This window comes from Rana temporaria, chromosome 3 (assembly GCF_905171775.1).
Source record: "Rana temporaria chromosome 3, aRanTem1.1, whole genome shotgun sequence".
NCBI classification, from domain to species: Eukaryota; Metazoa; Chordata; class Amphibia; order Anura; family Ranidae; genus Rana; species Rana temporaria.
The window spans coordinates 37,340,032-37,366,875 of record NC_053491.1 but is presented as its reverse complement, the minus strand read 5'-3'; the positions used below and the strand labels follow the sequence as shown (position 1 = coordinate 37,366,875).

Here is a 26,844-nt window from a genome sequence, read left to right as displayed (position 1 = left end):
AAATTTAAAATAAGATTGAATTTTTTTAACCGATGGATAAATAACCGATGGGGCCCACACACGATCGGTTTGGTCTGATGAAAACGGTCCATCAGACCGTTCTCATCGGTTTGATCGATCGTGTGTACGCGGCATAACTGTTGTGACCACTGTTCCTACACCAGTATTTTGTTGGTATTCCACTAAAATGTATATTTCAAATCTCCCACGTAAGTGATTTGTAAACACAGGTCGATGCTCACTGCACACTCTCAGCACCATGGCCAAGCTGTTAATGAAAGCTCTTGGTCCAAGGAAAAGATTGGTATCTAGTGGAACCAGCTTCTGATCATCTGACAACTGTGACAGTTCGTCAATCCTTACTGCCCCCATCCTGGGCATTCCGAACTATTTAAAGGGGTGCCAGGGTGGATGGGAAGGGGGTAAAAGAATACATTTTTACAGCTTGCACTGAAAATTCCTGTTTAGCACTCTTATGCCGTGTACAAACGATCGTTTTTACCAATGAAAAAAGTCAGATGGACTTTTTTCATCGGAGAAACTGATCGTGTGTGGCCTCCATCTGACTTTTTTTCTATTGGTGTAAAAAAATAGAACATGTTTTACATTTTTCCGATGAAAAAAAAAACGATAGTAAATTCCGATCGTCTGTGTGGAACTCCATGGGAGAAAAATCCACGCATGCTCAGAATCAAGTCGACGCATGCTCGGAAGCATTGAACTTTTTCGGCTCGTCGTAGTGTTTTACGTCACCGTGTTTTGGCACAGTCGGAATTTAGTCTGAGGCCTCGTACACACGACCGAGGAACTCGTCGTAAATGAAACACTGTTTTCCTCGACGAGTTCCTTGTTAGGCTTGTCGAGAATCTTGACAAGCTTTCTTTGCGTACACACTGTCAAGACCAAATCTTGTCGTTCTCAAACGCAGTGACGTACAACACGTACAACAGCAGGGGAAGTTCGATTCCACTGGCATAACCCTTGGGGCTGCTTTTGCTAATCTCATGTTACTGCGTGTTAAGTAAAAGTTTGGTAAGAGACGATTTGCACTTTTCAGTCTGTTACAGCGTGACGAAAGTGCTATCTCCATTACAAACGCTACTTTTACCGAAGGTGCGCTCCCGTCTCATACTTTATTCTGAGCATGCGCGGGTTTCTAAGCATAGACACGAACGTGTTTCTCGTCGAAAACCAGCCCGATGAGGAACACGACGAGGAAATTGAGACTCCCGACGAGGAAAAAGAGAACTTGTTCTCTTTTTTTCTCGTCGAGTTCCTCAACAGTTTTCTTGATGAAAAACGTACACACGACCGTTTTCCTCGGCAAAAAAGCTCTGCCACCAAGTTTCTTGATGGATTCTGTCGAGGAAAACGGTCGTGTGTACGAGGCCTTATAGTGTGTATGCAATGCAAGACTGATGAAAGTCAGCTTCATCGGAATTCCGACAAAAAATTCCATCGGATTTTATGCCATCAGAAATCAGATAGTGTGTACGCGGCATTAGAGGGGAAAAAACCCAAAAGGCTTTAGATGGACTTTAGGTCTTGGTCAGTCATTTACATGCCTCAACGTGTATTTACATTTTTATAGGTAATTACATAAATTTGCACGTACCTCGTAGTTTATCAATATAACAGTAAACATCATATTGCTCATCTGGATTCACCACTCCATAATTTCTGACACCAGGAAAACCATTCTTGTCTCCATTGCAATTCTCTCGAGGCTGGACAATTGGGTATCTGGATACATGAAATCATTATACATATCAGAAAAGCAGCATGTTTAACTATAGAACCATGAAGATTTGCCTTTTGTTTTCAATGAGCATCAATCCACTTTGAACCTTTAGTGTTCATTTAGAACCTAACATAACATTTTATAGGTTTTACAGTCTTTTACAAGTCACGTCAAGTAAAAGAGATAATTTTCAGTATTGAGTGAGCTGATCTTAGCCATTAGCCTGAAATTACTGTTGACAGCAAACAGACTGGATAGGTAAAACAGAGTTATTTTTATAATATATTACTTTATTAAAATCTGCTTCATCCAGCCTGCTACATTCTAGAATCCTCCAGAAGGCAGGGGGAAGCAACGAAACATGCAGCTAGTGAAAACCAGAACAGCCCAAAGCAATCACACACTGCTCCAATGATTACAGAGGAGCCAAAAGAACCAAATTTACATAACTGCCCTAGCAACCTATTGTGGATGGTGCTACATTGGCTTATTTTTAGGGGTTTCTACTTAAGCATTATTAAGTGTTTTTTGCTGGTATTATTGCTTCAGAATTTCTTAACTGAATTATTATTAGCTAATGGAAAGCCAGTGGAAAAAAAAAACACAATAGATGAGTTTTCGCACACTTTGTGGAGCTTTTTTTTTCCCATTTCCCAAGTCAATTGGCCTAAAAACTCCCAAAGCTTCAAGCTTGCAGTCCAAAATAAGCTCACGTACTCTTTGGAGCTACAAACTGCAAAACGCTCAGGTGTGAATGGGGCTTTACTTTGAAACCCAGATATATCTGAAAGTGTTATCCCACATTTTACACGTCACTGTGCCACCACCTTTCTCAGCACATTTAAAAGTTTGGTCAGTATTAGGGATGAGCCGAACACCCCCTGGTTCGGTTTGCTGCAGAACATGCAAAAAATTAGTTCGAACATGTGAACACCGTTAAAGTCTATGGGACACGAACATGAAAAATCAAAAGTGCTAGTTTTAAGGCTTATATGCAAGTTATTATCATAAAAAGTGTTTGAGGACCCGGGTCCTGCCCCAGGGGACATGTATCAATGCAAAAAACATTTTTTTTGTTAAAGGGGATTCCAGATTCCGATAAGCCCCCCGCCCGCAGACCCCCACAACCACCAGACAAGGGTTGCGGGGATGAGGCCCTTGTCCCCATCAACATGGGACATCCTCTCCATTTTGAGGGCATGTGGCCTGGTATGGTTCAGGAGGGGGGCGCTCTCTCATCCCCCCTCTTTTCCTGCGGCCTGCCAGGTTGCGTGCTCGGATAAGGGTCTGGTATGGATTTTTGGGAAAAAAACCCACGCCATTTTTTTATTAATTTTGGTGCGGGGTTCCCCTTAAAATCCATACCAGACCTGAAGGGTCTGGTATAGATTTTTGGGGGAACCCCACGCCATTTAAAAAAAATGGCACAGGTTCCCCTTAATATTCATACCAGACATACCAGGCCTGACATGGAATTTGGGGGGACCCCCACGCTTTTTTTTTATTTTGGTTCGGGGTTCCCCTTAATATTCATACAAGACCCAAAGGGCCTGGTAATGGACTGAGGGGGGAACCCATGCAGTTTTTTTTTGCAATTACTTTTACCTGTACTTTTACCTGTATTGCTGGGACCCAACAATTCATCATAGCTGTGAGTAGTTTTGAATGACTTTTTTTCCTTTAGAAATGTCATTTTGTGCACGAGAAACATGCGTTACTGTACAGGCATACTATAGACACCCCCAGGTACGAAATTTAAAGGAACATTTCACTTTTATTGTTTCACTTTAAGCATTATTAAAATTACTGCTCCCGAAAAAACTGCAGTTTTTAAAACTTTTTTTTGCATTGATACATGTCCCCTGGGGCAGGACCCGGGTCCCCAAACACTTTTTATGACAATAACTTGCATATTAACCTTTAAAATGAGCACTTTTGATTTCTCCAATAGACTTTTAAAGGGTGTTCCGCGGCTTTTCGAATTTGCCTCGAACACCCCAAATTGTTCGCTGTTTGGCGAACGAGCGAACAGGCAATGTTCGAGTCAAACTCATGTTCGACTCGAACAGATAGCCCATCCCTAGTCAGTATCATAAAAATGTTATGGCAATGGTGGTATGATAAGGTGTAACAAAGAAACTCCCTTTCATATGAAGACTCTGGCCTCATACACACGACCGAGTTTCTCGGCAAAGAACAGCAAGAAACTTGCTGGGAGATATATTTTTGCCGAGGAAACCGGTCGTGTGTACATTTTCGTCGAGGAAACTGTCGGGAAACTCGACGAGCCAAAAAGAGAGCATGTTCTCTATTTCCTTGACGGGAATGGAGAAAATTGGCTTGTCGAGTTTCTCGACAGCCTAACAAGGAACTCGACGAGCAAAAAGATGTGTTTCGCCCGTTGAGTTCCTCGGTCGTGTGTACGAGGCCTCACACATTTGTACAAACTTGACCTAGTGGATATAAAATAAATTGGTCGCCAGATCACATTTGATTGAGGTAGATTTTAAAATTAAAGTAAAATTGTTTATTGGCTAAATAATATGTAAAAAAAAAATATATGCTACACATTCTAAAAATAGATTCCAATTTGAATAGTCATTTGTCTTGGTATTTATATATGCCAAACATGTTGACATTAATCGTATTTATTCTACAGAGCTCAACACTCTGTGGCAGTCCCAATCTTTCATTAAGTTCTAGACATGGGTACCTGACAGTTTGGTCTGATATCCATCCAGCATCACACTGATCGAAACCAGCTTCATAGGCGGCCTGCAGCTGAGCAGGGGTTGTGATGGCAGCATGGTTGTTCAGGCACGCCTGCTTCGCTTGGTTGAAGTTCAGGGAGTATCGACTGGAACCAGCTCGGTAATGGAACACAACACCTTGACATGACAGTAAGAGACTGATTATTAACCAGGGCTTGATTCACAAACAACTACTTTTACTTGAACTAAACAGAGCCTTTTATTTATTAATTTGTTTTAATGATGATAGCTGATAGCTAAATATAGCTTTATTTTTTTGTTATTTATGATAAATAAACAAGAGATAGATAGATAGATAGATAGATAGATAGATAGATAGATAGATAGATAGATAGATAGATAGATAGATAGATAGAGTGAGGAAAACAAAGTATTTGATCCCAAATTTAGGCCAAATTTAGGTAATAACTAAATGATTTTCTTCTATACAGATACTATGATTATGTATAGATGAACACAAGAAAACAAAGTATTTGATCCCCTGCTGATTTTGTACTTTTGCTCCACTGACAAAGAAATTATTAGTCTATAATTTTAATGGTAGGTTTATTTTTTACAGTGAGAGACAGATAAAACAACAAAGAAATCCAGAAAAACACATTTCAAAAAAGTTTTTCTTTGATTCACATTTTAATGAGTGAGATAAGTATTTGACCCCTTCGCAAAACATGACTTAGTACTTAGTGGCAAAACCCTTGTTGGTAATCACAGAGGTCAGACGTTTCCTGTAGTTGGCCACCATTTTTGCACACATCTCAGGAGGGATTTTGTCCCACTCTTCTTTGCAAATCCTCTCCAAGTCATTAAGGTTTTGAGGCTGACATTTGGTAACTCGAACCTTTAGCTCCCTCCATATATTTTCTATGGGATTAAGGTCTGGAGACCTTAAAGTGCTTCTTCTTGAGCCAGTCCTAGCCGTGTGTTTTGGGTTATTGTCATGCTGGGATACACATCCACTAGTCATTTTCAATGCCCTGGCTGAGGGAAGAAGGTTCTCACCCAAGATTTGATGGTACATGGCCCTGTCCATCGTCCCTTTAATGTGGTGAAGTTGTCCTGTCCCCTTAGCAGAAAAACAGTCCCAAAGCATAATGTTTCCATCTCCATGTTTGACGGTGAAGATGGTGTTCCTAGGCATAGGCATAGGTGTTGTGGTCATAGGCGGCATTCCTCCTCCTCCAAACACGGCGAGTTGAGTTGATGCCAAAGAGCTTAATTTTGGTCTTATCTGACCACAACACTTTCACCCAGCTCTCCTCTGAATCATTCAGATGTTCATTAACAAGCTTCAAACAGGCCTGTACATGTGCTTTCTTGAGCAGGGGGACCTTGTGGGCGCTGCAGGATTTCAGTCCTTCACGGTGTAGTGTGTTACCAATTGTTTTCTTGGTGACGATGGTCCCAGCTGCCTTGAGATCATTGACAAGATTTTCCCGTGTAGTTCTGGGCTAATTCCTCACGGTTCTCATCCTGCATGGAGCCCCAAACTATATGAGATTGACAGTTATTTTGTGTTTCTTCCATTTGCGAATAATCGCACCAACTGTTTTCGGCCTCTCACCAAGCTGCTTGGCGATCTTGTAGCCCATTCCAGCCTTGTGTAGGTCTACAATCTTGTCCCTGACATCCTTGGACAGCTCTTTGGTCTTGGCCATGGTGGAGAGATTGGAATCTGATTGATTGCTTCTGTGGACAGGTGTCTTTTATACAGATGACAAGCTGAGATTAGGAGCACTTTCTTTAAGAGAGTGCTCCTAATCTCAGCTTGTTACCTGTACATGAGACTCCTGGGAGTCAGAAATCTTGCTGACTGATAGGGGATCAAAAAAAAAATATTTTACTCATTAAAATGCAAATAAATTTGTAACTTTTTTGAAATGCGATTTTCTGGATTGTTGTTATTGTGTCTCTCACTGTTAAAATAAACCTATCATTACAATTATTGATGGGTCATTTCTTGGTAAGTGGGCAAGCGTACAATATCAGCAGGGGAACAAATACATTTTTTCCCCTCACTGTATGTCAATATAACAAAAAATAAAATATGTATAATGTCTAAAACATCCATTGGCCATCCTAGAGCATAATATACAGGTACATATTATCAAAAAATATAGTTTAATTTTTTTTTTTTTAGAAATCATTAATTTACAAAAAGCGCACACATAGTTAATAATTGGTGCCAATCTTCTGATGCAGCCGGGATACCATTAAAACGGGTCAGACAGTGTTTCTTTATCATATCATCTTCCAACTACCTATTAGATTGTGTGTACTTCTCTATCATGAGCACATAAGTACAGTGGAACCTTGGATTACGAGTATAATCCGTTCCAGGAGAATGCACATAATCCAAAGCACTCGCATATCAAAGCAAGTTTCCCCATAGAAGTCAATGGAAACAATTATAATTAGTTCCGCATCCAGGTATTGCTGAGCATGTGCAGTGTGGGGTGAGACAGTGTAATACTGGATTAAAAACAGTATAGACACTTATTTGTAATGTTTTACATAGCTATACCTGCAAAAGGGGCAAGCCTGGAGGGATCTAGCAGGACTTAATTTTTCTGACTAAAGTTCCACTTTAAATAGCGTTTTCAGTTTGTGGTGCTCAGATGCAGTTGAGTTCTACTTTAACATTCTACTAAAACAAGTCGATCACAGGTTGCAACATGGTTTTGCTATGACCCTCCGGGTGTTGCGGAACCTCCCATCCCATGAGGCACTGTAAAACTCCTGTCATTCACAGACAAGCCTTTGCATGATGGAAATTGTAGCTCCTGAACAACTGGAGGGCCATAGTTTGGAGACCCTTGGCTTAACCACTTCAGCCCCGGAGGACTCGGCTGCCCAATGACTGGGCCATTTATTGCAATTCGGCACTGCGTCACTTTAACTGACAATTGCACGTTCGCGCAACGTTGCTCCCAAACAAAATTGACGTCCTTTTTTTCCCACAAATAGAGCTTTTTTTTGGTGGTAATTGATCGCCTCTGCGGTTTAAATTTTTTGCGCTATAAACAAAAAAAGAGCGAACATTTTGAAAAAAAAGCTACATTTTTTACTTTTTGCTATAATAAATATCCCCGGAAAATATATAAAAAAAATAATTTCTTTCTCAGTTTAGGCCAATATGTATTCTTTTACATATTTTTGGTAAAAAAAAAATTGCAATAAGCGTATATTGATTGGTTTGCGCAAAAGTTATGGCGTCTACAAAATAGGGGATAAATTTATGAATTTATTTTTTTTTACTAAAAATTATCTGGGATTTTTGTCAGGACTGCGATATTGCGGTGGACAGATCGAACCCTTTTGACACTATTTTGGGACCATTCACATTTATACAGCGATTAATGCTATAAAAATGCACTGATTACTGTATAAATGTGACTGGCAGGGAAGGGGTTAACACTAGGGGGGCAATCAAGGGGTTAAATGTGTTCCCTAGGGAGTGATTCTAACTGTGGGGGGAGGAGACTGACTGAGGGAGGTACGAACATATTCGCCAGCACACCGTGGATCGTACAGAACGTCCAAAAATGTATTGCAGTGAAAACATCACAAGGATAGCAAAGTTTCGAGGTCGCGCAGGGCCTCTTTGTCAGGCAAGTGACTGGGGGAGGTGACCAATCGGTGTCCCTATGTACAAGGGACACACCATCGGTCTCCTCTCCCTGACAGGACGTGGCTCTGTAACTGCCGATCGTGGGTACCTGGCAGACCTCGTGGCTGGCAGACAGGCGCATCAGCACCTAAGTGACGCGGCGCGTGGGCCCCCTAGCAGCTGGGAGGCCTGAGGATGTCATATGACAGCCACCCAGGATGGCAGAGCCACCTTGCGGCCGTCAAATTACTATAGGTGGGATGGGAAGTGGTTAACATTCTACTAAAACAGGTCCGTCACAGGTTGCAACACACTTTTGCTCAGGTTACAGTTTAAAGCGGGAGTTCACCCAAAAATCAACTTTCTGCAGTTAGATCCAGCATACTGCTGACACCTGCAGTATGCTGGTCTTTTTTTTTGGTACTTATCATTTTAGCAGTAATTCTTCTATGCCTCCGAGCGGGGATTACTTCCTGGTATAGGCGTTCCCAAAGACAAGCAAGTTGATTGACAGCCTTCGATAGCACGTCACGGCTTCCGAAGATACACGAGTGACGCTCGGCAATTTACGGCGCCTGCGCAGTCAGCTCTACACGGCAGGCGCAGGCGCCGTAAACAGCCAAGTGTCACCTCGGCTGTTTTCGGAAGCCGTGACGCGCTATCGAAGGCCGTCAATCAACTTGCTTGCCTTCGGGAACGCCCATTCCCCGAAGGATTCCCCGCTCGGAGCCATAGAAGAAATATTGCTATAACGATAAGTACCAAAATAAAATAAAAAAGACCAGCATACTGCAGATGTCAGCAGTATGCTGGATCTAACTGCAGAAAGTTGATTTTTGGGTGAACTCCTGCTTTAAGCCAGGGATCTCCAATCTACAGTCCTCCAGCTGTTGCGGAACTTCACGTCCCATGAGGCATTGTAAAACTCCTGACATTCACAGACATGACTAGGCATGATGGGAATTGTAGTTCCTGAACAACTGGAGGGCCATAGTTTGAAGACCCCTGGTTTAAGTGATAGATAAAAAAAAATTGCATAATGGTTCTGCTATTAAAATAGTTAACTGTTTATAATGAGACCAGCACAAAGGGCATTAATCTGCTGACCGCAGTTAGGCTGAAAAAAGCTTAACACTTACCAGTCTCAGAGATGGGTTTGCCTGGCTGGGCAGCATCAATAGCAGCAGTAACTGGCACTACTTCCCCCTCAACTGTGCCAGTAGCTTCAACAGATGGAACAGCTGTGACATTTTCCAACCATAGCTGAAGGCCATCATCTGTGATGTTTTCCAACGGGGCTTCTGTTGGCACCAGGTCTGGACTTAAAGGCGTTCCTGGAAAGACTGGTGTAGCTGTAAAGCTGTCTTCGGAGGGTGTGAGGGTAAAGTCCAGACCTTCCAAGGTAGCAATACTGCCACGGGCTTCCTCTTCTGTAACATTTCTCTGGAAGATGAGCTCCAATCCAGGCTGTGTCACAGTTTGAATAGTAATGTTTTCAGCATCATCTATTCCAGGAGCAAAGCAGTTTAAAGAACACGTAAGGACACTTAGACTTAAGTCTATGCATGACTAAGCTAAATTGTGTAATTATAATGACTAATGTGCTCATGCTGAGTGGATGTGTTTGGCAGGCCGTAAGATAGGTCTTCCAGAGAAAGGAGCTTCTGTTAAAGGTGATCTCATCCTAGACATTTCCCCACTACTACATGCACATATGGCTATCTGAGGAACATCTGTCAATGGTTCTATTCTCGACCGATGTGGAAGTAAAAAAGGAAAGGCAGACTAATTATTTTTCCCATAAGGGACATAAGATTTGGCCAAATCTAAACTCTGTCCAAGATCTGAGACAGTAAGATAAACCCATTACTTCTTATATTATTAACACTGGAAATAGGAGTCAGAGATATACTTCAGTAGAAATCCCCCTTGAGGTGTTAATCTGGCACTGAATATCCTTATAATGTCATTCCCTCTAAAAATGGTTAACAAAATGAAATGGAAAAACAAACCTTTATAGCAAATAGCATCATAACGAGACAGAGGATCTGGATATCCAGTCTGGTTAGGGTGGAGATAGACTGTTCTGACTCCAACTAAGTTTCCACCACAGTTGGGACGTTTATAGGATATTGGATATCTAACACTGCGATCTGCCAGCCAACCAGCACTGCACACATCCATGCCAGTCTGCCAAGCCAGATAAAGCTCTCCTGTAGTAGCCAGTCTAGCTCCGAGGTTCTGGCATTGCTTCTCTGCCTCGTGGAAGGTGTACTTTCCAGGAGATGTTGCATAAAACACTTCACCTGTGGGAAAAGCACAAAAGTCATTTGTATTGGAAACGGGCAAAAGATTAGATAGATAGATAGATAGATAGATAGATAGATAGATAGATAGATAGATAGATAGGCCACATTTAGGTAATAACTAATTATTTTCTGCCATCCAATGGCTATGGTCATGTATAGATAAACACATAGATACATAATTAGATGGATTAATACATATATAGATACTAGAGGAATACATACATAGGCAATATATGGATGATTGTATGGATTTATGGATAGAGATAGACAGACAGACAGACAGACAGACAGACAGACAGATAGATAGATAGATAGATCGATAGATAGATAGATAGATAGATAGATAGATAGATAGATAGATAGATAGATAGATAGATAGATAGATAGATAGATAGACTGAAGTTAGGTAATAACCTAATGTATTGCTGCCATCCAATGACTATGGTCAAGATGAATACATGGATGAATAAATAATAAGATAGAATAATAGATACATAGATAATAGAGGGTTACATGTATAGGAAATAGATGCATAATTAGATGGGTGGAGATAGATTGATAGATAGATAGATAGATAGATAGATAGATAGATAGATAGATAGATAGATAGATAGATAGATAGATAGATAGATAAATAAATAGATAGATAGACAGACAGGCCAAATTTAGGTAATAACTAAATGAATTTCTTCTATACAGATACTATGGTCATGTATAGATGAACACATAGATAGATAATTGGATGGATGTATATATATATATATATATATATATATATAGATAAAGAGGAATACATTGATAGGCAATAGATAGATGAGTGTATAGACTGATTGATGGAGATCGATACAGTAGATAGATAGACTAAAGTTACGGGTCTACTTTCTACTTTCTGCTTGTACATTGGAAATTGTTGTTAATGTGCATGTTCAATAAACACCTTTTTGATAAAAAAAAAAAGATAGACTAAAGTAAGGTACCGTTATAACTAAATTAATTGCTGCTATCTAACGCCAATTATTATGTATTGATGAACACGCAGATGGATAAATAATACAATATATGAATAGATCCAAAGATTACAGTGAAATAGATAGATAAACAGTTAGATGGATAGATTGATAGATAGATAGATAGATAGATAGATAGATAGATAGATAGATAGAGATAAATAGATATATATATAGATAGATAGATAGATAGATAGATAGATAGATAGATAGATAGATAGATAGATAGATAGATAGATAGACAGACACACCTTCCATATGTTCAGCATAGCAATATACATCATAGGTTTCATCAGTTTCTCGAACACCGTAAGTTCTAACTCCGGGGAACATTTCTTTGTCACCATAGCAGGGTTCACGTGGATTATGAATTGGATATCTGTAGTGAGGAATAAAGTGAGATATTATACTGAATACAGACTCTTCATCCTTGGTCAGCTTATGTTTCCCTCTATGAGCAACAACTTTCTAGTGCCTCCTGTTATTTTCTAAAATTTGTAAAAATAACTCCTCAAATACAAGAGATTATTGACTCATCATATTTTTGGTACATAAGGAAAGAAAACAAAATAATAGATAACAGAAGATAAGTGTAAATGTTGAGAACATGCGGATGGATTTGATAAAGAAAATGTTTTTTGTGTTACTTTGATTAAATATATGTCAAATTACATTGATGTACACACAAGGGATGCAGTAAGCTATGCCTAATGTCCTACATCTGTCCCTATAAATTTCAATTAGATTTGATTTCCTAATTTGACCTGAATCCACTAACAGACCCTATGTAAAACGTACTGCATTGGCCATTGGCCATTGTTGAGACACTAAAAACGTATGTGCAAGAGGAGTTGATTTGTAAGTAGGGCCCCGATTCGCCACCAGCAACAAACATGCTGTCCAAGGGCACCTCCCATCATCCTCCTGTAACAGGAACAAGATAGGGTACCACACACCTGTGACATTAAGGAACTACACCAACTAAGTCACTCATACTCCCTGCCCGAGGCCCACCTACAGAAATAAATGTCCACACATTCAGCCTTTATGATGTCTTACTGTTCCAGTAACAGAGTGTACATGGCACATTTCAACTTCTACTTTAACATACGGTAAGTATTCCGACCCACACTTCAAGTCCTCACTGTAGGTATCTTTTTACGGGTTCTCCAATAGGGCCTATATCAGGCCTACCTCAAGGGCTTCTTCCTGGAACTGCAACTCAACGTGATAGTTTCTACAGTCAACCATTTTCCATTGACCTCTAATCTTCTGGCCCTAGGGACTAAACATGCCAAACCTACAGTATCCACCCAGGGGAAAGGTCGCTCTAAAAGGGGCACTAATCCCTACTTACAAATTAACAAATACCTCCCAATTACTCTATGTCAAAACAGGGTTACACCAAATAATAACAGTTGGGGCAGGGAAATAGGAACTTGTGATACACTGCAGATGATTTTTAGTGGGTATTAAAAATGTGTAAATAGTAAAGGTTAAGGCTTTTGCAGCACTACTGCAATTTATTGCTAATATATTCAAGATGACTAAGAATAAAAATCAAAATGCCTTGTAACCAGCTGATAGTGGTGAAGGACTAAGCGGCGCTGTTTTTCTGAGGCATGAGAATGATAGTGAAGTGTAAGAAATAAATTGAGGAAGCAACATGGGGAGGCTCTAAGCAGCATTAGTTAGGTTGTGGAAAAGATTGGGGTCCCATCTGTGTGGAGGTTGGGCAAATGGTTTATTATTCATGCCTGATGTGAGATGTCCACCCATCTATGGTTAACCTTACATAATATGGTTGAGTTTAAAAGGAAAATAAGCCTTCACAAGGAAAGTTGCACATTGCAAGGTCATTTCCCCCCAGAGCTTACAGAAAGTGATGAAAGTTTACTTTTGAAAAAAAAACAATAACATGCAAGGAAAATAAAATAAACTGTATTTTTGATGATTGGCTGATGAACATCAAACAAAACCAAAGAAAATTCTGAGCTCAACTAACCAACCAGTGTGCAAAAAATGAATTATCCTGTCTAATAAAAAAAATGGAAAAAAACACTGCGCTAAACAAAAAAGTGTAAATGCTGCCAGTACCAAGAATTGTAGATACAAATTCAAGAAATATGTTAGAAAAGATAAAGGTACGGCGCAAAAACAATATATGTGAAAAATTCAGTGATGACACCAAAAAAAAAAAAAAAAAAAAAGAATAAATAGAATGTGCAAACTATTGCCAAAGATAAACCACAACCTATAGTGATTTAGCATAAATTGTGTACATAGACCAATGACAGGATGGCTGCCAATCCCAGACGACGTCAACATATGACGAAACGCGTAGGTGTAGCTTGCGTCCCGACGTCATCACGCTCTTTGGAACAAGAGACTGACATAGGAGAAGGAACGGAAGGAGACGCCGAGAATCCATTGCACATTGCATGAGTATAGTCGTGAATACAGTCGTATATGACGCGCGATATACATTTATTTCCTGTAAGTGCATTATATTGTTTTTGCGCCGTACCTTTATCTTTTCTAACATATCCTGTCTAATAGTTTGCATTAAAGGGGTTGTAAAGGTTCATGTTTTTTCACCTTAATGCATCCTATGCATTAAGTTGAAAAAACATTCTAAGATTTGCGGCCCCCCCCCCCCCCAGCCTCCCCGTTTTACTTACCTGAACCCTGGAAGTCCCGCGTCACGAACACACTCTTCCTCTGCCCGGTCTTCTCGGCTCTTCATTGGATAGATTGATAGCAGCGCAGCCATTGACTCTCACTGCTGTCAATCAGTGGCCCCTGGGGGTAGTAGGCGGCTATTGACGCTGAATACAGGACTCGGGAGCGTGCCCATAAGGTAACCCCCTTTGGGAGAGCGCTTCCCAGAGGAGGTTATCTAAGGCAGGGAGGAGCCAAGACAGCCGCCGTGGGACCCCAGAAAATTAAGTTCGGGGCCACTCTATGCAAAACGAGCTGTACAGTGGAGGTAAGTATGACATGTTTGATATTTAAAAAATAAATAAAAATTAAACCTTTACAACCCCTTCAAAAAACAGGGGTTTAGTTTGCGCACATTTTCAAATGCATGCGTTTGCTGCAGAGCCACATCACAGCACCCCAGTATTATCTTCTGTCCTAACTATATAATTTTTTGAGAGCCTCCACAGTGGAAGCACATGCATGATAACGGAGGTAAGCCTGGAAGGAGACATCTTCTGGATGTCAGAAGTGCTTCACCGTATTCATTAAACTCTGCGGAAGAGTCCCTTGCAAAGTCCAACTTTCTTTGTAAAGTTAAAACATTTTAGTAAGTCAACCCCAATGACTCAAGTTGTGAACAAGATTACCTGTCGAAAGCAGAAATTTTTTACCTTTACTAAGATTTTTGTAGAAGGTATTTTCTTGTGCACTTATTGACCTAAATTGCAACAGATTCTTAGATGTCCAAAAGCCAAAATTATCATAATTATATAAAAAAAGGTGACGACGCTTCTTACCTTACTGTCTGATCAGAAAGCCAACCAGCATCACATTGGTGATAGCCGTCATCATAGGCTGACTGGAGTTGTTCAGGGGTAGCAATGACAGCATTGTTCTGTATACAAGCTTTTTTGGCATTTTCAAAATCCAAAGTGTATCTTGTGGAGATTGCTCTGTAGTGGAAAACGATCCCTGAAATAAAACAATAAAGAAGCAGAGAATAAGCAGAGATAATAATTTGCATTCAATTATAGAACCTATAGGGGAACAATGCTTTAACGGTAGCAAGAGCACTTTGGACTTCAGAAGATGTTTTTTTTTATTATTATTATTATTATCTAACGTTCTAAATAAAAACTAGCATTAGAATGATCAAATCTTTTTTTTTTGTCATTTAACTTTTTATTTTATTTTTTATTTTATGTTAAGTTTTGATTTGTGATACCAACTGTGCTCCTTTCGAAGTCCCTATTAGTGAACTCCAAAGTTCCCTAGGCCCTTAAGCAGGCCATACATGGGTCAAAATCTGGCAACATCAGCTGAATATTGATCCATGTATGAACCCTGGGGTTCTACAGAAGTCGATCTACCGATCGAGTTCTGTACAACCACCCTGTCAGATTTTCTCTGCTCGATCGGCACTGCAGCCTATAGCTTGCAACATTGATCAGTGTATCCTGATTGCGGGGATGTCTCCCTGCTGTCAGAATGTAATTGCTTAGCGGGGAGGATTTCCCCATGCATGTCAAATTTTGTGGATGAGGGAATTGGGTCAGTTGGTTGAATGAAAAAAAAACTGTATTATCTTTTTTTTTATCAATAAATTTTTATTGGGTTTATCAATTTACAACACTTGAGATAGTTGCATTCAATATACAACTTGAGTAGTATAATCACCATGTACAGGCAAACATTTAACAGAAAAAGAATACGGTACTCAGCGACCTAGGTCAGTCTACCCCAATTGGGTAAAAAAAAAAAAAAAACTGTATTATCTATGGGCTGCCCAAGTCCCACACTAGAGTGCAGGCTTTACATCTATTTGCTTTGCGAATTCCAGTCATAGGATGAAGATTACCTATTTAAATGACTAAGATCAGTCTAAGGCCTCGTACACACGACCAAGTTTCTCGGCAAAAACCAGCTGGGAGATATTTTTTTGCAGAGGAAACCGGTCGTGTGTTCATTTTCGTTGAGGAAACTGTCGAGAAACTCGACAAGCCAAAAAGAGAGCATGTTCTCTATTTCCTTGACGGGAATGAAGAAAATTGGCTTGTTGAGTTCCTCGACAGCCTAACAAGGAACTCGACGAGCAAAACGATGTGTTTCGCCCGTCGAGTTCCTCGGTCGTGTGTACGAGGCCTAAGAAATTGGGGTGAGGTTTGGGACAGAATAACACTGCCACACATACTCAATTAACCCAAAGGAAGTAATATATCCTCAAGTCTTTAATGAGGGGAAAGAGAAACCACTCTCCTGAAAGTAGGGGTGTAGGTTGCAGAAAAGGACACAGGCATACAGAAGTAAAAGTTTAAGGGTTCCAAAAGACATCTTTATCAATTTACTAGTCTAAGTGAAACTATAGCAGGAAATTTGAAAAAGGAGGTTTGGACTTTTTAGGCACAACCAAGTAGGTAATTAATATATATTAAAAAATGTATTAGACATATATAAAATACATAAAAAATATCCACGTTTGAAAAGTCAGTACAAAACAGCTATACAATTCATACTGTACACAGCCACTGTGAAATTACTGTACATAGAGACTTGGAGATTGAAATCACCCATTCCATGAACAAAATTAAGTCCAGAGGTGAAGCTATGTAGCAGATAAAGATGAAAATATTGTCCTAGGCTCTAGATGTTACGCGCCTTGTGCTTCTTCAGGAGCATCAAAAAGACTTAGGCCGCGTACACACGGTCGTTCCAAACCGATGAAAACAGACTGAAGGACCTTTTCATTGGTTCAAAACGATCGTTTGTGGGCCCCATCGGTCAGTTATCCTTCGGTCAAAAATTTTAGAACTTGCTTTAAAATTGAACCAATGGACGCCTAACCGATAGGTCAAAACAGATGGTTAGTATGCAAAAGCATCGGTTAAAAACACGCGCATCAAGTCGACGCATGCTTGGAAGCATTGAACTTAATTTTGCTCTGCACGCCGTTGTGTTTTACGTCACCGCGTTGGACTCGATCGTTTTTTAACTCATGGTGTGTAGGTACATCAGACCATCAGTCAGCTTCATCGGTTAACCAATGAGAACGGTCCTTCGGGATGGACTGAGCGTGTGTACGCGGCCTAATACAAGCTTAGGGATAATTCACGTACAATTTAAGACCAGAATAAAGTGCAACAGGTTTGGAGTATGAATGGTTAAACAGGGGATCATGGTAATCCTGACAACGTCATGTGTCTATAAGATCAAGAAGGGGGGTAAAGCATTGGAATCACTGATATGAGTAGAGAGAGAAAGAGACTGCTCAAAATTACAGGACCAGTCCCTAAAAGCCAGACTCATGCTCCCGGTAAAGGAAAAATGTACACTCAAACAGGGACATAAATACTCAATGAGTTCCTAGAGGGTTCGATATGTGACTGTTGTACTGATGATCTAAGTATAAGTGACCAGTGCATAAACCTTGGTATAAAGATAAGAATAGGATCCCCGTTCAGAGCCGCCACCACTCGAGTACAAACACCTAATGCAGATAGCAGAAATTGTATTCACTTAAAACATCCAAATTTGGGGACATTTGAAAAAATATACTGCTTCTTCTTTACATGTGAAGGCAGTTTGACTTCACCTAATGTCGCACTTTAAAAAATATGGGCTCACAGCCTACGATTATGATATTTGGGGGAAGTAAAACTACCTTGGACTTGAGGCTGTATTCAAGTCTTATGGACGTGTTCTCCATATATTTGTCAAATATGACAATCCAATGCAACAATCCTCACAGGATAACTAAACCCAAGACCAAAAATGGTGGGCAGAACATTTATGACAAATACAGAAAATATGTGTTGTGTTTGCCAGAAACACAAAGGTTGATTTACTAACGGCAAATTGACTGTGCACTTTGCATAGTGCAGTTGTACTCTGCAAATGCAGTTGCTCTAGAGCTTAGTAAATGGGCAGAAGCTCTGCTGACTTTCATCATCCAATCATGTGCAAGCAAAAATGCTTTTTTCTATATTTTCCTTGCACGTGATTGGGTACTCTTTTCAAAGTGAAGCTTTACCTCATTTACTAAGCTCTGGAGCAGCTGCACTTTGCAAAGATCACAGTCTATTTGCCTTTAGTAAATAAACCCTACAGTGTCCTTGTCACTTCCTGTGAGCTGAATCAAAGAATATCTTCCTTCCTAGCCATCTCCATGTAATGGAGATGAAGAGGTACCGACACAATTATAGTCCATATCAGGAGAGTAGACTAGAATGGGAACCATGGCTCTCTCCATAGATACAGTGGAGGAATAATGTAGCAACCCAGGGACAGGAAGTGTATTAATTGCAGGATTACCAAATAAAAATAAAGCAACTTGAAAAAATAAAATAAAAATTAGTGCAGCCACCACACTTGTGCTAGTAATCGGCAATATAATACATTTTTGATTTTGGATTTAGATTATTATTATTATAATACAGGATTTATATAGCGCCAACAGTTTGTGCACCGCTTTACAACATCGGGAAAGACAGTACACTTACAATACAATAAAGGAGGAATCAGAGGGCCCTGCTCGTTAGAGCTTACAATCTAGAAGGGAGGGTGAAGTGGAACAAAGGGGAGTATCTGTAGGGGGTGATCAGATGGACAAGATGGAAAAAAAACAGTTGTTAGGTGTGGGTAGGATAGGCTTCTCTGAAGAGAAAGGTTTTCAGGGATTGTCTAAAAGCTAATAGAGTAGGAGATAAGCGGACAGATTGGGGTAAGGTGTTCCATAGGCTTGGAGAGGCTCTGGAAAAGTCCTGGAGGCGAGCATGGGAGGAGGTGATGAGAGAGCTAGAGAGCAGGAGGTCTTGCGAATAATGAAGAGGTTAGGTTGGTATTTTGAGACTAAGGTCTCGTACACACGACCGGTTTCCTCGGCAGAATCCATCAAGAAACTTGGTGGGAGAGCTTTTTTGCCAAGGAAACTGGTCGTGTGTACGTTTTTCATCGAGGAAACTGTCGAGGAACTCGACGAGCAAAAAAGAGAGTTCTCTTTTTCCTCGACGGGAGTCTGAATTTGCTCGTCGTGTTCCTCGTCGGGCTGGTTTTTGACGAGAAACTCGAGCGTGTGTATGCTAAGAAACCCGCGCTTGCTCAGAATAAAGTATGAGACGGGAGTAAAAGTAGCATTTGTAATGGAGATAACACATTTTTCACGCTGTAACAGACTGATGGGTGCAAATCGTCTCTTAACAAACTTTTACTTAACACGCAAACACATGAGATTAGCAAAACCAGCCCCAAGAGTTGTGCCAGTGGAATCGAACTTCCCCTGCCGTTGTATGTGTTGTATGTCACCGTTTTTTGAGAACGAGGAGATTTTGTCTTGACAGTGTGTACGCAAAGCAAGCTTGTCGAGTTCCTCGACAAGCCTAACAAGGAACTCGTCAAGGAAAACGATGTGTTTCGCCCGACGAGTTCCTCGGTTGTGTGTACGAGGCCTAAGTCAGTGATGTAGCTGGGGGCAGAGTTGTGGATGGCTTTGTAGGTAGTCGTTAGTATTTTGAATTTAATTTGTTGGGTAAGCGGAAGCCAGTGGAGGGACATAGAGAAGTAGCAGAGACAGAGCGATTAGTAAGGTGGATGAGTCTGGCAGCAGCATTCATGATGGATTGAAGGGGGGATAGAGTATGTAGGGGTAAGCCAATGAGGAGGGAGTTGCAGTAATCAAGGCGAGAGATGACTATGGAGTGAATTAAGAGCTTTGTTGTGTCATTGGTTAGAAAAGGGCATATTTTGGAGATGTTAAGGCGGCAAGATTTGGACAGTGATTGGATGTGGGGCTTAAAGGAGAGTTCGGATCTAACTCAGATGCCGTTGTATCTTGGTTTGAGGATTAAACGGGTAATTTGAAAGTACGCCGGCGTATCAGTTGATACGCCGGCGTAATCGCTCTGAGGATCTGGCCCAATGTCTCTGAACAAATCACAGTTAAGGAAATACCTTTTTCTTGGTTAGCCACCTGTTCAGAATAGCGTCAATTGCTTTAGGAAAGTCCAAAAAAAAATGTACGTACTATAATTTGTTTTTATTAAATCTATTAGGAAACACAGATAATTCTTACACATTTTAGTCATGTGATGCTACCTACCTCCTAAAGGTTTGGACACTGGCAAACAGAATAACCATTGAAATCAAACCTCATATAACCCCACTGCGAACTATCATGCATTTGTTTTGCAATCCAAGCAGTATATAGGGACTATAAACACAGAAGGGTGGGGCATATGTCTAGTGGACTTAAAGAAATAGATTTTATGGTAAGTTCATAGACTGTGAACTTAACAATAGTAGGAGGTCCTAAGTAAGTAGCATGTGAGCTAAACATTAGCACCCAAAAGCCAAGGAGGCCCGATGCAAAGAGACCCAACCTGGTGGGCGATCAGCCCCCCCGCTTGTAGAATTGGGTGTGACAGTGTTGAGAGCCATACCAAAGATCCCCTCAAAGGGAAGATGAATCATGTGTTTCTTAGTCGTCTCATCAGCATCCAATGTAAATAGCCAGAGTGTTCAATGCATTTGTACAGACATCTGTCCATGTAGGACACAAGTTCAGAGCTTGTAATAAACCATCACAGCTAAAGCACAAGGTTTCAGATATCTGCTTGAACCATTTTGTAATGCAGAGTCCTAACCCAATGATGAAAGGACCCTCTCTAAAGAGTTTAATAAATTTCAACATGGTTTAACAGATCAGAGATACCACCATCACAGGACAGAGGGCCAACCCATAAGCATCGAGGCCCGTGGGTAAGCCTGCGTTTATAAGCATTTTTTAATAATAATATTAATAATAATAATAACTCAGTTAACCTAAACAGGGATCTAAGGAGAAAATTCAGATTTCTATTAGAGAGGTTCCCCAAAGCAAAGTATACCCTTGACACTTTTAGTGGTATATCTGTTAATGTGGATCATCGGAGTATCCACATTGAACACAGATAACCTATTAATAAATCCCTTCTCAAAGGGAAAATGCTTTGGCGCAGTCTCAGGTTGGGCCCAAGACTAAGGTGACCAGATTTTTAAAATTAAATCCGGGGACATATTTATTTTTACTAGTAATGGCAGCAATCAGCGACTCTCTGACGTCAACGCTGCCGCCCGCCTCACATCCTGTCAAGTCTTACTCTCTGGGCCCCGGCTACTACTGGGTGGGGAGCGGAGAAAGATCACTCCACCAGGGAAGGCAAGGAGATAAGCAGGCAGGCGGCTGACCAGGACTTGAGCCAAGGCAGAAGAACATGCGATCGGAGCTGAATGGGCATGTGCCCGAAACTGAAGAAATATTCCCTCCGCTCCGACCAGCACATGATCATCAGAAAGGGGTGCAGATAATTCAGATTTCTTTTTTTCAATTCTGCTCTGTCTTTGAAATTGCCCCAGCCCCTGTTCAAATCCAATCCGGGGACAAAACTGGGGACAGCCTTGGTCCGGGGACAGTGTCCTCAATCCGGGGATGTCTGGTCACCCTACCCAAGATCCTTAAGGATGTTTCTAGTCTACATAGAGACTGGTCTAGTATACATCAAACTGCAGGCATAATGGAAATATCTTATGTGTTGTAGGAGTCTAAAAGACGCAAGGCCTATAACAGCAGACTACTGATCCAAATGCAGGGTTGAATATCTGAGCCAACTACAAGAGGTTTGCAGTGACCCAAAAACTGCCTCTCTCAACCGTTAGGGTTGTGATATTGAATCAGAAATGTTAACAGGGGCTTCGACTCTATCCTTAGGAGGGTCAGAGACATACTGTTCTGGGGATGGTTCCAGAACGCACGTAGAGTCAGTAGCTGGGTACAAACAGCTAGGATGTTCCAAGTAACATACAATTTCCATAACCAAATTACTAGGTGACACAAAAGAAATCCTAAAATAAAATAGTGCAGCTATCACATCTAATGCCGCCTACACACGACCAGTTTTAATGTCAAGGAAAAAACTACGTTGTTCTCAACGTGATTCTTCCCAAGCCTGCCTTGCATACACACGATCGTGAAAAAAAATGCTCGAGCAAAGCGCGGTGACGTACAACACGTACAACGGCACTATAAAGGGGAAGTTCCATTCAGATGGCGCCACCCTTTGGCTACTTTTGCTGATTTCGTGCTAGTAAAAGTTTGGTGAGAGACGATTCACACTTTTCAGTCTTCGTGCTTTTCAGTCTGTTACAGCGTGACGAATGTGCTATTTCCATTACAAATGCTAATTTTACCAGAACGAGTGCTCCCATCTCATAACTTGCTTCTGAGCATGCGTGTTTTTTTCCCGTTGGTAAAGCCTACACACGACGTGAAAAATGACGCGAAAAATTAGAGCATGTTCTAAATTTTGAATTTCCATTTTTCATGTCATGAAAAATGCTCTGGAGCCTACACATGATCGTTTTTAATGACAATAAAAAAAATAGCATTTTTCACACCATGAAAAACTGTCGTGTGTACGCGGCATTAGAATTGATAAGCTAAGCTGCTATATAATAAATGCCTGTTTTGGAGTTAAATACTACTGTAACTTTATTTTAAAGTGGATGTAAACCCAAATCATGAAATTTGAGCTGGGCACATATATCTGCTGTATTTTGTTATCTCTCTTCAAAGAGTTAAGTCCCATAGCTCTCTCCTGACCCGCTCCTCTGTTATCAGCCTGATAACTCCTAACAAATTCCCGGACACATCAGATAAAAGCAGCCTGAAATTTCTGTGTGGGGATGTTGCTTTAAATAGATTAGCAGGCAGCTGGCCCTGTTACAAAACACCTCTGAGTGTCTCTGCCTATGATGAGAGGGGGTGTGTGCCTTTCCTCCAATCAGCAATTTTAGCTATCTTGGCTGTATTGCCAGACATCACTTTAAGACATTTTATGTGCCAGTTGTACTGAAATTAAATGCCTGTTTTTTTAACTCCAAGAGGAAAATCTAGAGGGTTTAGATCAGTGTTGAGACACCCTTTAAAATTATAGACAATCTCAAGACACCCATTAAAATGATGGTCTTGAGGCACCCCATTCTAAAATGCTAAAACTATGCTAATAGTTCTACATAATACAGCAACATCCACAGGTAGGACACCCAATGTTAGAGGAGATTTATTCTTCCAAAGGAAATAAACTTTTGCACACTGGTACTGACTAGTATTCCAATGTTTCTCTTCTCCCTCAAATTCTCTCCATCAGTCAGCTAATATCACCCCAGTGTTGAGGGAGAGGGCCAGAGGAGGGTCAAATAAGGATGCTGTGGAGGCATTAGACATCCTTCTCATTAACTGATGACATCATTGGTTGTTAGGATGCCAATGTCTAAAGTTGTAATGGCGCATAAAGAAAACATGTGGCTTTGTGTAACTAAAAGGCAGGATGTATTTTACTTCCTAAATTTTAAAGGAATAAAACCAGGGGTCAAGTCCTGGGGAAAAAAGTGTGGGAACTCCCACCCAAGATCCACTCCCCCACCCAAAAAAAATGATACGCTCATATGCATAATTACTAAAGCACATTTTTTTTTTTTTAAGCAAATTCTTTCTCTTTCGTGGCAGACCTCCGAAATGTCTCCTGGGAACAATGACAAAAGCTCCAAGGAGACATTGCGGCATTGAGGAAGTGACGGAATACCCGCACACTATCCGATGAATCCATATACAGGAAGCGGCCAGTAACATAAAGGATTACTAAGGTTCGCCTGCCCCTGACAGTGAGGCATCGCCGCTCAGTGAAGGATTGGCTCGGGTGGCTCGGCTGCTCTAGTCCTGCAAAGGGAACTGCGTTCCTGCTGTAAAAAAAGTGCAGGAAGTCCGGTCCCACGCGTTCCCGCGGGACTTGAGCCCTGAATAAAACCATTGCATTTTCTGTGACCCTAAAGATGTATATCCTTTATCTCTGACTGTTCCTCGTTATACTACACATATTGTTTGCTAATAATTCAAAATAGAATATGAATTTATGCATATGACCTACAAGGTTACACACTATGTAAAATGCAGATTTTCAATGAGCCTAAAGTACTGGATGGTCTAATAGCTATTCGGCGCCAAGCTTGATGCCATATCTAGCTAGTCACATATACAGGTTTTATGATTTATCCTGACATTTGCCTTAAAGGGAAGCTGGTCAACACATACATTGAGAGCAGATATTTGTGTCACCAAAAGTCAATTTTTGATGATATTGCTTCTCGTAGTATTAGAGAATAGTCCCTAATTTACTATTTTATAAAAACAGTGGGATAGTAAATACAAAATAGCAAAATCGAGAAAGAGGGTAAAGTAAATAGTTATAAAACAACATTTAAGCTGCTGCCTGAACAACGCCAAGCTGGTCAGTAAACTAATATACTAATAATGGCACTTCTTAAAGCACTGGTTCTCAACCTGGGGGTCGGGACCCCCTCTGGGGTCGAATGACAATTTGCCAGGGGTCACCAAATTCTGGGCTGTTCCTGAAGTCTTTGCTTCTCTCCCAGTCTTTTCGCAGCCACCCAGAAAGGGCTGTTCCTGGAGCCATTCGGTTCACGGCAAGGCTGGGGGGAAGAGACTAGAGGTCTCCTGACTGGTGAGGAATGTAAAGTGGGAGGGGCTGGAGGAGACCCTATATCCTAATTTTGGCATAGGTGTCACTGCTACGAGACACAACAAAGTTGGAGACACAGTGAAGCCGGAGACACAGTGAGTAACACTAACTGTGATTATAGTTGCCATTAAAAGTCCCACTCCCCACTACAGTTCTCAGATCAGCAGATGATCTTGATCAAGAGCACCTAAGTTGGCTGATCAGAACTCTGCCAAGCACTGCCACTAATTCCAACTTCCCGCCAGCACTGCCACTCATCCCATTAAACACCCCCCCCCCAAGGAGTAAAAAGTTGAGAATACATGCAATGGAGAGGAAAAGAGGGGTAAGACCAAAGAAAAAAGGGAAAAATAATTTAAAAAAAAAGTGGGCTAGAGAGAGGCATCGGGGAAAAAAACAAGAAATTTGCATAAAGAGAGATAAAAGGGAAAGAAAGGAGAACAACGAGAAAGAGTAGTACATACTAAAATGTACCATAAGGGGTTTTAATACTGTACAAGTGGACGGATTTGTGGAGCGCTAAATGTCTGCGGGTTAGGGGAGCAAATTACTTATCTTGCTTTCTGTGCCGACAACCCACGCTATGAAAATAATTAGTGGTCCCCACAACTTGGGAAATTTTATCAAGGGGTCACGGGCTCACGGCACTAGAAAGATTGAGAACCACTGTCTTAAAGGAAATATTTTCAGAAAACACTACCGGAGGTAGATGCAATGTATTGATTAGACTTTCCTGTGTTCTATCCATTTGAAATGTTGCACTGAGAAAATTCATGTAGCCATACCGCTAGTTTCATGCCCTATGTATTAACCACTTCAGCTCTGGAAGATTTACCACCTTCATGACCAGGCCATTTTTTTGCAATACGGCATTGCGTTACATTTGTGCGGTCATGCAACGGTGTACCCAAATAAAATTGATGTCCTTTTGTTCCCCACAAATAGAGCTTTCTTTTGATGATATTTAATCACCTCTGCATTTTAAATTTCTTGCTCTATGAACAAAAAAAGGCTGACAATTTTGAAAAAAACACAAAACAATATTTTTTTATTTTCTGCTATAAAAAAACATCCAATTAAACAAAAATTAAAAAAAATCTTCATAAATGTAGGCCAATATGTATTCTGCTACATATTTTTGGTAAAAAAATGGCAATACGCGTATATTGATTGGTTTGCGCAAAAGTTATAGCGTCTACAAACTATGGGATATATTTATTTATTTTCAGTTGTTTATTTTACTAGTTCTGACGGCGATCAACAACTTATAGCTGGACTGCGATATTGCGGTGGACATTGGGACACTAACTGCCACTTTTGACACTTTTTGGGGACCAGAGACACTAATAGAGTGATCAGTGCTAAAAATGATGCACTGTCACTGTACTAATGACACTGGCTGGGGGCGATCAAAGGTTTAACTGTGTGCCTAGCAAGTGTTTTACTACAGCGTGGGAGGTGCTTTTACTAGGGGAAGACATGGATACATGTCCCTGCTTTGCAGAGACACAGGATCCATGCCTTCCCTCCTGTCAAAACGGCGTTCTGCCTTGTTTACATAGGCAGACCGCCGTTCTGTGCCTCTGCAGGATTATTGGCAGGTGCCGGCAGACATCAAGTCTGCGGTACCTGCTGATTATCTATCATTTTGTATAAACATTCACGCCTGTTACCCAGAAGAGCCAGATCACGTATATATATATATATATATATATATATATATATATATATACATACATGATTCAGCGCACAGCTGCAGCTCTGTAGGCCAGTCAGCAAGTGGTTAATTTCAATGAAGTAATTGGTGCACCAGAGTGGTTATTTAATAGCATTATCCAAAGAGCAACTGGGTACCAAAACACAAGACCACCATTTAGATATCCGTCTATCAAAATGTACAGTGGTTTAATAAATCAACGTGGTTGAGTTACTAAAGGCAAATAAAATATGTTCTCAATGCGTGGGGATTTTCGAATTTTTGAATGAGGTGTAGCTCTGCTGACTTCCATCATCCAAACGAAAAATGAAAAATGATTGAGACATGGCTCAGAATGTAACACCACATCCAAATGTAGATAAAGAAGAAAAAACAAAGAATGATAATGGACTTTAAATTGGTAGCCACCAGTAGACCCAAATGA

The 26,844-nt window shown here is 40.7% G+C and overlaps 1 protein-coding gene across 2 annotated transcripts in view; it reads right to left on the bottom strand.

Annotated features, from left to right (window-relative positions):
* The window catches only part of ACAN (aggrecan), a 158,695-nt gene that overhangs the window by 61,081 nt on the left and 70,770 nt on the right, over window positions 1–26,844 (bottom strand). For both annotated transcript variants that reach the window (XM_040342403.1, XM_040342404.1), the window contains exons 4-9: window positions 14,936–15,110; window positions 11,687–11,814; window positions 10,132–10,425; window positions 9,259–9,624; window positions 4,455–4,629; window positions 1,616–1,743 (exon numbers count right to left, since the gene is read on the bottom strand). In XM_040342403.1, the coding sequence (XP_040198337.1) occupies window positions 1,616–1,743; window positions 4,455–4,629; window positions 9,259–9,624; window positions 10,132–10,425; window positions 11,687–11,814; window positions 14,936–15,110 (1,266 nt within the window). The remainder of the gene's footprint in view (window positions 1–1,615; window positions 1,744–4,454; window positions 4,630–9,258; window positions 9,625–10,131; window positions 10,426–11,686; window positions 11,815–14,935; window positions 15,111–26,844) is intronic.